Genomic DNA, 12,454 nt, shown 5'->3' with positions numbered 1-12,454 from the left:
TTTCATTTGAAATGAAAAATGTGAGCCCCAAAAACTACCTTTGGTATGTAGAAAACAGTATAAAACAATATCCTTAATTTGTACATATGGAGACAAAAATGGCATCAGAAGTTTTGGAGGTCAGCAGGGTACACATAATTGTTCCGGAACAGTCTGTACGCTAATATCTGTCCCCCTAGAATCATCATCACCAGTCCAGAACCTTAAAAAATAAAATAAAGTATTTGTAAAACTGTATTTCACAGCAACAACCAATATAGGAGCATCTAAGCCACTAAGAAAATGAAGGTAATCCAGTAGTTTGTAATTTGCCATTGATTGTTTTTGGAATCAGCTGGAAATATGTAAACTGCCTGTATGCTGTAGTCCACTCCCATTCTAAATGAATGTAGGCAAGGTGGGTCGTCAGATTAAATCATATCTTTGGATGGAATCTAATGCTGTTAATGTGACACCAAAACGGCTACATGGGAGCTGACAGGAAAATCATCACTATAAATTCAACCTTGGCCATACTGTTAAAAAGGCCACTTATATGCAGAATAATTGCACACTTACCCAGTGGTATTACAAAGGCTATTTCAGGACACTGGCAGGTCCATAGTCCTTGCAAGGTTGTGGACTAATCCCTATGCAAAATGGGGTTATCATATTTGCTATAACAATCAGCCAAAAGGCTGCCACGCTTCAGGTGGAGAAAGTATCCACAACCTTGTGTAAACACAAGACCTGTAGTCTAATGTTATCATCCCTGTGATATCTAGGACTCCACCTCTTTATCCGAATTCAGTGGGAGTTTGTGCCATGCATAATGTTGGTAAATATTATGATGCCACCAAAACCAGGGTCAAAATAGTGTGCTTGGCATCATCAGGATTTGATTTGTGTTTTGTGATTTCTTACCGAGTGCAATCCACCAATGCTCTGTGGATGGGACGTCAGACATAACTAGAATAGTTTAGAAAAAAAAAATATTAATAAAAAAACAAGCTAATTGATGTGCAATGTTTAATAGTACAACACTTCAGCTCAAAGACACATGAAGCTAATTCAAATAAATACCACATATTGGTGTACAGTGATGATCTTCCCATTCATGAGCTAATGCACTTTCTACAGATTTAGTCATATACATGATTGCATAACCAATCTCAATTGAGATCCAATCAGTTCTCTGATAGGATTAAGTGTGATACCATCCATTGTTTTTTGCTAATCTAATTCACCATCACATAGTCAGACTACCCTGAAGCTTGCATCTGTGTAAGAGTTGGGGTGAGGGGGGTCTACAACAGTCCTTTAGGCATAACTTTACTGAGGCTGACATCATAGCAAACTACACTGCACCAGACTTCTAGACTGGGCCTTTGTGGGCAAGTAGAGCTACACTCATAGCTGTTACAACACCTGGAGAGAGAGGGATAGATCCATAAAATGTGGTGCTTGACATAGTAAGGTGCACTGGTTTAAGCTGCAGTAAAAAACTCACTTTGATGACACAACCTCACTAGTACCCACTAATTTACAGGCATGTGAATAATTCAATATGATTCAATATGGCTTGGTGGAATACTCCATCGTCTTCAGCCCAAAGCTAACTATGAGAGAAGGATTGAACACTTGAACACCTGCTCAATATTAATGGGGTAAAGTAAATTATTTGTATATTTGTATCTTCTATCCTCTTCTATCTTCTATCCTCTGTCTACACCACAACTTTCTGTCTGTCAGTCCTCATATGTAATGTGAGGATTTAGGTATTCCAACATGGAATATGCCATTTTGATTAACCGAGCACCAATTAGAAATGAAGAGTTAATTTGGTCATCTATGGAACCCATCACAAATTACAATCATGGTACACCTGGTTTAATAACACTTTCTTGAGCCAAATAAATAATGAATGTATGAAAGTGTCACCGGTCAGGAGCGGGAGTTTATGTGTAGCATTTCATGCCATCTTCCACCAGACTTAACAAGGTTGCACTAACCTGCTATGGTTAGACCAACATGCAGCAATGTGACAGTGATGGCATAGTCCCACACCCATTCTTCCACAATCCAAGCAAACACCAGGCCTCCCAGGATATAAGTCACCTCTGTGGAGATCACGCTCACTGCACCAGGGAAACACACACAAAAACACAGGCTGAGATTTAAAAGGGTGTCTGGGGTGTGGTGTGCTAAGTAGAATCTAAACCGTATAATAAAGTAATTCCTCTTTGCATGTATCTCTTATTTATTATTTTATTTATGCACCTAATTAGTATAACACATTAATCTAATAATTTCACTGCGATCAGAAGTTGCCTGCATATGAATCACACAATAACAGGCCCTGGTCAAATAAAAAAAATGCCGTACCTAAATATTTGGGATTCTGCCATGATGGTTGGGTTGTGTAGTCAAAGGGAGCCAGCAGGCTGTCAACCTCCTCTGCCCTGTTGGGGTGAGACGAAATATGTCCACATGTGAGACAGATGCAATACATACCATTCAAGTACCACTCAGCTGGATACACAGACATATACAGGAAAAAGGACTGTGCTCTACAATGTTGTCTTGATAAAGAAACCAATCAAAGGACTGGTCTCTAGAATCTTGTCTTGATAGAGGAACAAATCAATTAACAGCAACTCTAAGTGCCCTGATGACCTCTCAAAGAAACATTTTTGGTCAACAAAAGGTACTTTATGTGTCAAACCTTTCCAGGTGAAATGTGTAAGTAAAGTAAAGAATCTACATGGAGCCATTTTAATAAGGCATTTTGGTTTGATCAATCAAAGCAGTGGTTTGATCTATAAAATAACTACTAACAACCAAAGGAGTCAGTAACATTACGTAAAGTTTCTTAAAAACAGCCACAAGACCTAGATTATTACACAAGGCAGAAAAGAGATCACTCAGCTAAGGCATTGAAAACATAATGAGGCTTGTTTAACATAAGAGGGCCTTTTCACAACATCACCCTTCACTGTGCTGCTGTACTCAAAAGCATGTAGCTTTAGCCCTCCTATGAGGCGCTTTGTGAGAGGTGAAACTCACCCTAACAGGAAGTTCTTGTGAGGTGCTCACCACAACACAAGAGGTCGACGCAGACTGAAACGGAGGAAGTTCTTTTTAATAGTATGGAAAATATTTCTACGTTTGCCCTACCTGAGGATGCCTATGCACAGGCTGACAGCAATGAAGTAGAGTGCATAGAATGTCACCATGCACATTAGCAAGTTCTGGAGGACAATCTATAGAAAAACAGATACTGTTAATTGCTCATTTTTCCATGATGACACATTTATGGACATATTACAGTAAAAAGACATATTCTGCTTTATTAGATCAAACTGTGAAAAGTTCAGAAAGATTATTTAAAATTGGCAAATTTTCTGTGGATTTTTTAAATATATATATATTATATTATATATTACACAGCATTTTACACAAGTCAGTAGATTGTCAACTTGCGTAGCAAAATGTGTTTTACTTCAAACAATTAACTCCCAACAGTTAACAGTTGTAACCAAACATGACCTGTGTACACAATTTCACAAATCCACACACACACAACAGAGTGTCTTCTCCGTTAACCTCCTTTACTTAAGGCCCCACAAATTGACTCTCAAAATATACAGCCGACAAAGCCCTAGCAAAAACAAAACAAAAAAGGTTTTTACCCAAGTGTCGTTGAGCTTATTGTTGATGGGCAGTTGTCCATGGCGTTTGATGAATGTTACAGAGCAACACCTGCAACAGTAGTCCAAAAACATGAATCTTTCTCCCCGAATCTTTTATGCTGGCAGACGTCTAGGGATTGCAGGTGAAGCAGGCACACAATGCTGGATATGGGTTGGGCTTAACGGGATTAGCCAAACGCAAAAAGCCTCTCTCAATCTGGGCCGGGATAAAGCCCACCCCTTTAGGCTTGTCCCACACACACACTCCCTGAGTGATGGGACTAAAAATACCCCACTTACTTTGCCTCGCACAGCTAGCATGCTGGCTAATACAGAGCACACCTATCCATGATCAGCGCCTGATATGGACTGCAAGCGGGTACATATTTGTTGTCAATGTAGTTTGGCTGTAGTGTAAACAGCTGCTGAGGCACTGGGAATGTGGCCAGGCTCAGCCTGGGTAAATGAATGCAAATAGGTCGCTCCAGACCTGGGTCAGTGAAGCTGCTGAGGAGGTTGGTATTATCCAAAGAATTAAACAAGAAGGCCTACAGGCTGGGGCCCTAATGCAGCAGGCAGCTTTCTCCGGTGATTGTCATGGGCTCCTGTGTACTTCTATAATACAACATAACACAATGTATTGCAGATCAAACTGGAAAATGCATTTAAATCCTATCACTTAGGTCAAAGCCAACGCCACCAGTGAGGCAAAAGGATTAAATCACTACAACAGCACTGATTATACTAAAGATGCAATGTGGTGTGTCATGTACACGTCATCAGGCAATCACATTTTGTTATGATGCGTTGTCAGTGAATACATTTCGTCTATTAACCCTATGGTCAACCATTTTTATCATATCTATTGCTATTTAGAAATTATGAAAGTAAAATAACCAAGGTCTCTCCAGAGCTAACCTATAGGTGAAACATTACTCAACGGCTTGACAGTGGAGTTAGAATAACAAGAGGCTTGAGGGGATGGAGTCTCCCTGCCCCAGTTAAGATTTTAACAGATTCACAGTCATAACATTTTGAATTCGATATGGCAGCTGTGTTAATGGGGACTGGAGTGTGGTGATCCACATCATTTTACAGTCATGAAAAAAGCAACCAACACTGAAAGGTTCATAACAGTTTTATTTTTGGAATAGGCTACTGAGAAATGAGACATGCAGACAGAGCCCATAGACTGACCAATAATCTCTAGAAGATTGTATTCTATTACAACAGATGTAAATGTTACCTTCTTAAGTGTCATTGACACAGACACCAATAATATAGGGGAAAAGAGCATGGACTGCTTTCTTTTTTACTGAGTGGAATCAATGATAACACCATCTGTATAGGTTGTTGGGCAATCCCTGTTCCATTATGAAAAACAAGTGCACACATGAAAGAGATCCAACAATAAGTCTTAGAATATGTGAATACTGTTGCTGATCACTCTGAGCAAGAAAGTGTCACGTTGACTTGGTGAATACAGTATATGAGTTGCTTCACAACTAGAAGCAACAGTTAAAACCAAAGGTCCTTGAACAACTTGTCAATGCATATCACAGCTAAATCATAAAGTTAAAACTATGTAGAGTGAAGCTGTGAAAAGCACAATGGGCCTGCTTTCTGGCACACGTTACAGGCCGACAGTAACACATTTAAGAATGGGATTACATTCTCATAAAGTCCTCATTTATACATATTGTTTGATGGTGAATGGAGTGACCTGTTTACAACACATATACCTGGTCCCAGCGTTTTCCAATAGCAGAACAATACCATAATTCAAAAACGTAGGCCTTAGACATTTTTTCGCTTGGGTTATACATAAACACTCTTTCCAAGGACATATCTAACTTCTTGCAAAGACGAACAGGACGGTAAATAGGTAGTGATCATGCGCGACAAAAGTTATGCCTCATCCCTCTTATTACATTGCGTCAAGCCTAATGTTTACAGGAGAAAATGGGGAGCTATGACGACTTATAAACACATAACCTAGTCTTACGTATTGATATAATGTCCTTCTACAAAAATACACGGCGCGTTAATTAGCCCACACCACACTTGGTTGTTCTGCAACGAAAACAGATAGCTGCTAACAGCCTATTCAAATCGAAAATAAGCACGGTCGTCTGCCAGAAGTGACTACTAAATGTGACTGCGTGTCCCGTGACTTTCCTCTTTCGTGTAATTCAACTATTTGTCATATATCACTGACTAGCTTGCACGTTGAATTTTATTTTTAGTAACAGATGGCATTCATGTTGTTTTATTGAAGCAATGTGGTGGTAGCCTGCAAGCTCAATATCGTCTATCGTGGACAGTGGCTGTTGTTTTTTTTGAATGGTTTACCTTCCGGATAACCTATAGTTTAAGATGTGAAATATTTTTGGAATTTGCCCGGCCAAAACTTTCGATATTGGCATCATGTGTTCTCGTATGAAGCTAGGGCAACACTGCAAGCACTCGCACAGCCTCTCGCTCATGCGCACTGACTGCTGCCTGAGCAATTTGTCAGTACTCGTGGGAGAATTTGGGTAAGAAACACACAAATTAAAACAATTGTATCATAGGATAAAACTGTTTAGGCCGCAAATTACGCATTATAATAAACGGCGATAGGTTGTGCTTTACTTTCGGTAGAGGTTTATTGCGACAGAATTAGACTAAAACTTAGCAATAAAGTACAAAACGACTGGACGTGTCATCAATAATTTCAGCCAGGAAGAGGTTCAATGTGATAGTGCATGAAATGAATTACTCTTTTAAACGACTGTAAAAGTAGCGTCGAAAATTACCACAGTCGATAGAAAACGTTACGCTGTACATTTATTGTGCCCTGCAGACGCGGACTAAATGATATTTTGTACTCTTTCAACAATAATGCAAGCTTTAGTGCATTCCCTCGTATAGCTGGAAGCGGCAGGAACTGGGCGCTAGTCAAACGAGCGAGGCGAAAATATATCTATCACCATTTTCTTCCATAGAGATTTTTTGACACTTAAATTATTATTTTTGCTATAATGCAACGAGTCTATGGGCCTGTGGGTGAGAATTATATAGAGTATTCCAGCTCCGCCATTTTGGGAAACTGCCTTTAAAACACATTAAATAGTATGAGACCAAAGAAAAGTGTTTATATCTGATACAATGCGTTATTCGCAGGATTGCAGGGCGATGCTTCTTAGTGCTTGTAGCACACCTAGTTTTTCTAACACAAAGAAAAACCGCACAGGTTGGGTCGTATTGAATCATTTCGCCCCACTCGTAATAAAAAAGTATTTGAGGAATAGAGCTCGAAATAAATATTAATAAAAGGCAAAACAAACAAAGCGAGCCAACTGAAAATACAAATTTATGTTGATATATCATCTTCTTCTGTCAAAACGGTTCATAATTTATTACATCACACATATAACATTATAATTATTCCAAACTATTTACGTAGCCTGACAAATTATTTTTACGCTGAAGCCTAGCGATCGTGATGGATGTCAGGCAGTTTAAGGTGAGAAATCAAATATTCGTGTCAAAATCAACTTAGTTTCAGATACCTATTTGATGAATAGATTATCTACGATTTGCACTGTTAATGTTACTGCCCAGATGCCTGCACTTAGCCTAATTTTATGGACTGACAAGCAAATAACACCCTCAATACGCGATCATAAATTGATACAAGTTATTAAAATGCCAAGGAACGCGTTCATTGGCAGAGAAGGAACTGGATTTCATAATTATTTAGTGAAAATCGGTTCAAAATACGTGCGAATGTCTGTCTCCATTTTTTGCTTAGTGATTTCATTGTTGAATAGGGTCTTGAAAGTTTCCAGCGCAGTCGTTCAAATGTAGACAGCAGAGACCTCTAGCGGTAAAACGAGATAACTATACTGTACAGTCGACTAGGCCTCACCTCAAGCCCACAGCAATGAATTGATTGTGAAACCTTCGGTTAGCACATGACCAAATGTGATTGTAAGAAAAAAGGGACTTGTGCTAGCACAGGCGAATTTTGTTTGTAACAGACTGTCCACAAATCACTTCCACTTGTATGAGAGGAGCTCAGTATTTAATATTTAGGAACTCAAATTATGTACAATGCCATCAAATTCTTGGTTGAAGTGATTTTCACCCCAAACAACATGTATTTTGTCAGTGGAAATTTATATTTTATGTGGAAATGTTGCAGGTTACTTTGCCTTAAATCAAATGAATTGCATTATTTTAGCAGATATCTTAGCATTTGCTATGGAGGAGTCAGCCATGAATGCGGCCACTCCTGACTTTGACGTTTATGAAGCAATGGATTGGAAAGATGGAGTGGGAACGTTGCCTGGAAGCGAGCTGAAGGTTTGACATATACATCTGCCTAAACGCTAATATATGGAGCCTTGTCTAGTTGATATTACTTCATTGCTGCTGACAGAGGGCTGGGAGAGAGTGACACTGTTTTGGTCGACCCTTTGCAAGAACGGAAGACTAAAAGCAATTCAAATAACCTATTTGTTAGTGTTACTAGACTGAGGTGTAGGGTACAGATGCATACAGATATAGAACTACAGTAACAACCTGGACAAATAGTTAAATATGAAACATTTTTAACTAGTACATATGCTATTTGCCTCTCCTTGAGTAATACCTTTTTTGAACTAGAACAAAAAGCTTTGTGTCTCCTGCCCACCTAAGATCCTGCTAAGCTGATGATGGCCGTGGCTGTGCGATCGAACAGCACCACGAGTCAGACGTTGCCCTGTTTTGTGTCCCTTTTAGTTCCGGGTGAATGAGTTCGGGGTCCTGGAGGTCATAACCGATGAGGCAGATGACGACAGCGTTAAGAAGGCCCATGCCACCACCACATGGGCTGTCCCCACTGCTCAGGAAGGCAAGTCAACACACTTGCTTTTGTTGCACCCGACAAAGGAATTGGTGCATTGCTAAACTGTTAGAAATCAAATGTGTTTTTTTGTCGACCTAAGCAACTTTAGCTGATGTGTTGCACACGTGAAGATGGTGCAAAGACAAGGAATTGAACATATTTTTTATTTCTTGGTCTATTTGTAATTCGCTGTTTAATCACATTCAACCCCTGAAACCACTTGATATGTGCTCAGTTATTATTGAGGTACACACATACGCTCCTTATCCCAGTGTTCATTCAAGAATAAACAGGCTAGAACAGAACAAACAGACTGTTAGACTAACAGACAGTACGTATATTGTTACTTGTATATTGTATATACAGACAGTATATAAGGGCGCGTATTGTATGGCTATTTTGCAGTATTATGGACACTGTTTCATTGGACCGGGATTGATTTAGATTGATTTTTTAAGTACAGTTTTTATTTGTTTCTGTTAGTATAATTAATCTAAGAATATGTTACAGGGAAGAATTAATTATTTTCTATCATATAGCCTTTGGGGCAGTGTTTAGCAATTGTGTCTCACTGTAAACTCTGTCTGATATTCAACGCTTAATGGAGCTCAAAAAGAAATCAGCTTCTTTCTCTACCAGATACTTTTCCCCTTGTCTGCCTTGCCCATTGTGACAATAATCAGCAACTCTTTTTTTCCTCCCACTCTATTGCTCACTGGGGCTCTCTCCCACCCCGTATTTTATTCCCTCTCTGCTTCTCGCTCTCTCTGTCATTCATTCATTCATTCATTCATTCATTCATTCATTCTGTAATTCTCTTTCACTCCTTTTTCATATAATTTAATTCCCTCTCTCCACCTTCCCATCCCCATCGCCATCTCTGGTTCTCTTCTCCTTTTCATCCCCTCTCCCTCCATTCATCTCATCTCTGTCCCTCTGTCCCTCTTTCCTTCCCTCCCTCCCAGTGGTGAAAGAGGAGCAGCGTCCTTGGGCCCAGCGTGGTCTGGTGTGTGTGCGGTGTCAGAGGAAAGGCTCGGCGGTGGACTTCTTGCCTGACGGACGCCACTGCAGCGAGCGCTGTCAGCAGCAGGACCATCAGGAGTGAGTGCAGTGTCTCAGCACTCAGCTTCAAACAGCTTCTGTCTCTTAGCACTCAGCTTCAGCATTGCTTCACTTTACACACACACAGCACTGTGTAAACCTGCAAGCTCTTTTAGTTGGTTCCTTTCAGTAGACATAGGGCTCAACATACATTTCGCTCCACGTACATCTAGGGCTCCACATAGTGTCTTTTAGCGCTCAAGGTCTTCCTTTGAACACAAAATGGTTGTACGCAATTCTAAAAGAATGTCCATGGCTAAAGATTGACAGCCAGTATCTGTCAACAGGGCTCAGTAGAAAATCTGTCGCCCGACCATTACTGTTTTACCAACAGAGGACCGCTAAAGTTTGTCCTTTTTCTCTGAGTGTGCTGTGGTACCTTTTATGGGTCTCCTGTGAATGTACAGTGAAGGTGATTTGTGCAAGGTGCTAGCTGCTAAGGGGAGCTATTGCTTTTTCATTAGCATTTAGCAGCCCTTGAGTGCCTCCCACTGAACTGCATTTCTAAAAACGAATGAGTGTCGTTCAGAAAACAAATATTCAGTGGACTATATTAAGGCGAATAAAAGCATGTATCTACATGTGCGTATTGGCATGATGTTAGATAACTTTAATATGAGCTATAAGCCTATGAATATTTTATTGTGTGATAGTCATTTTCATTTTGTGTTCTGCCATTTGAATACCAACACTGGAATACCCAATCAGAAAATCAGTAATCTAGTTTATCATCATCTGGGAAGGGTATGCTGTATTTACATAGTAAGTAAGCCTCAGATGGAGTTTCTCTCTCTGTCTCTCTCTCTATCTCTCTGCACTGTTTCTTTCTCACAAGCCAGTACATAAAGGACACTTATGTAACCGGTTGGTACCAGGACGATCTCACTGGCCCCGCCAACCATAGGCCTTATTCAGATTCTTTTGGAAAATCAATACCCCACTTCTCTGTGCTGTGAAGAGGGCCCGTGTGGCGCGCCATCCTGTGCACTAAAGACCGTGCAGCAATAATTCATCAGTCTGCAACGTAAAGCCTCGCACTAATGCTAATGTAGCCGGTGAGCTGGAGAGAAAGAGAGTGGGAGGGAGGTACAGAGAGAGAGAGAGAGAGAGGTAGATAGAGATAGAGAGGGAGGGAGGTGGTGGAGAGTGTGGAAAGGAGAGGGAGAGAGAGGGAGGGAGGGAGGGAGGGAGAGGAAGAGCGTGTGCTGCATTGCCGTTGGGCCCCCGTCTCGGCACATGTATCCATTGTCTTTGAGAAGGAGTTGCTGCCAAGTGAATGTTCATCTTAAAGTGGTATTCCCTCTGAGGTTCTCACACTGCCATGGCAACACAGCCTGAGAAAGGGTGGAGGGGGGGCTTGCTGGGGGTTTGGGGGTGTTCTAGCAGCAGCCTCTGTCTCACCAATGAGTGCCTAATGACATTTTATTCTGATTAATGCAGGACTGAGTTCAAGTGACGGGAGGCACAGAAAGGCTTTGGTGTTTAAGATAACACCGATTTGACTCGAATGTCACAAGGACCTTTAGACGGATAGTCAAGAGACTTTATAGCTTCACTGAGTGCTATTGTGAGATGTTTGGAAAACAGTTGATGAATATCACAGGATCTATTGCAGTGTAACCACTTTAAAAGTAATTTGTTGATGGAAGATAAGCATAGCTTGAAAGTTGTTTTGTGCTCTCTGCCGGGTTCTTAACATTTGAATGTTTGGGAGGCCAGTGACATTGTTTTATAATTTACATTTGCTTTGTTTTATAAAGAGTAGATCTGTGAATTTGGTGAAACTTGTACAATTGTATCTCAGTAGTTGAACTCAATATCTAATGCAAGTATAATCAAAATCTAAATACAAATTCAATATGATGATTGTGAATAAATTGGTTTTAGTGTAAAACCTAATGTTTATGTGTAATGATAAAAGACACAAGGAGACTTAATTTATTTAGTTTAGGTTTAATCAGTTATATTGGCATTCTGTTGTGCTCAAATACAGTATGAAATATAGTAGTATAAAGCCAAAAATGAAACAAAAGAAACAAAACATATGATTCTTGTAAAATACTGGACTGTTTTTATGCTGTAGTGAGTGTAATCTGAAGCAAGACATCTCCAAGAGCAATGGAGAGGTGACCGGGGTCACTAGGAAGAGGCATCTCCAGCCAGAGAAAGTTCCAGAAGAGATGGACAACGTGATGGATGTTCCTGAAGATGATGACGAAGACTACGTAAATGTGCATTTCTCTCTTCATTCTTACTTGTCCTTCCTCGTCTCCTCTTTCTCTTCTCTTCTTGCTATTCTTCTGACTCCTCTACTTCTTTCCTCCTCCTGTCCTTTCTTCTTCATTCTTTCTTCCTGTCGCTTTTCTGTACACCCCCCCACCCCCCACCCGGCCCCATATAGTAAAAGCCTCTGGGAATTCTATTCTGCTTTTAGAATATGGAACATAGCGCTGGTTAAGCTTATGCAGGGCCACTAGAAATGTGTCACCATTGTAGATGAAGGTTTCTGTCTTGTGGGGTTGGCCTTAGATTGGTGACGCTCAGATGCAGGCAGCTGGAGATGGGTAATGTAGTCTTTAATGTAATGTAATGCACCTCCAGCACAGCTGAAATGTGTAAAGCTGAAGACATGCTGCGGTATGGCTGACGTGCCATACACACTTCACTTCACAGTACAATACTGCTTTCATTGTTAAGCGATGTTGTGATATTTAAAAGCCTTGTCTCAAAAAAGAAGAGATTTAATCAAAATATGATTAAATGTATATCAGTTATTTTAATGAGGTTAATGGCAGCTTGTCTTTCT

At 40.3% G+C, this 12,454-nt stretch overlaps 2 protein-coding genes across 2 annotated transcripts in view; one reads left to right on the top strand and one right to left on the bottom strand.

Moving 5' to 3' along the window:
- Nucleotides 1-104: 104 nt before the first annotated feature.
- tmem244 (transmembrane protein 244) lies at nucleotides 105-3,764 on the bottom strand (the record flags this gene model as incomplete). Its single annotated transcript, XM_080833583.1, has 6 exons — nucleotides 105-202; nucleotides 904-948; nucleotides 1,992-2,117; nucleotides 2,365-2,441; nucleotides 3,157-3,242; nucleotides 3,672-3,764. The coding sequence occupies 6 exons, from the start codon at nucleotides 3,762-3,764 to the stop codon at nucleotides 105-107; spliced, it is 525 nt and encodes a 174-aa protein (XP_080689709.1).
- A 2,426-nt stretch (nucleotides 3,765-6,190) lies between these two features.
- l3mbtl3 (L3MBTL histone methyl-lysine binding protein 3) overlaps nucleotides 6,191-12,454 on the top strand; it is a 57,182-nt gene continuing 50,918 nt past the window's right edge. Inside the window, exons 1-5 of the mRNA XM_080833722.1 lie at nucleotides 6,191-6,208; nucleotides 7,900-8,021; nucleotides 8,442-8,553; nucleotides 9,513-9,648; nucleotides 11,732-11,879. Coding sequence (XP_080689848.1) covers nucleotides 7,920-8,021; nucleotides 8,442-8,553; nucleotides 9,513-9,648; nucleotides 11,732-11,879 — 498 coding nt within the window. The 5' untranslated portion in view covers nucleotides 6,191-6,208; nucleotides 7,900-7,919. The remainder of the gene's footprint in view (nucleotides 6,209-7,899; nucleotides 8,022-8,441; nucleotides 8,554-9,512; nucleotides 9,649-11,731; nucleotides 11,880-12,454) is intronic.

Source organism: Sprattus sprattus, assembly GCF_963457725.1.
Source record: "Sprattus sprattus genome assembly, chromosome: 2".
Classification (NCBI taxonomy): Eukaryota; Metazoa; Chordata; class Actinopteri; order Clupeiformes; family Clupeidae; genus Sprattus; species Sprattus sprattus.
This window is presented reverse-complemented; position numbering and strand designations above follow the sequence as displayed.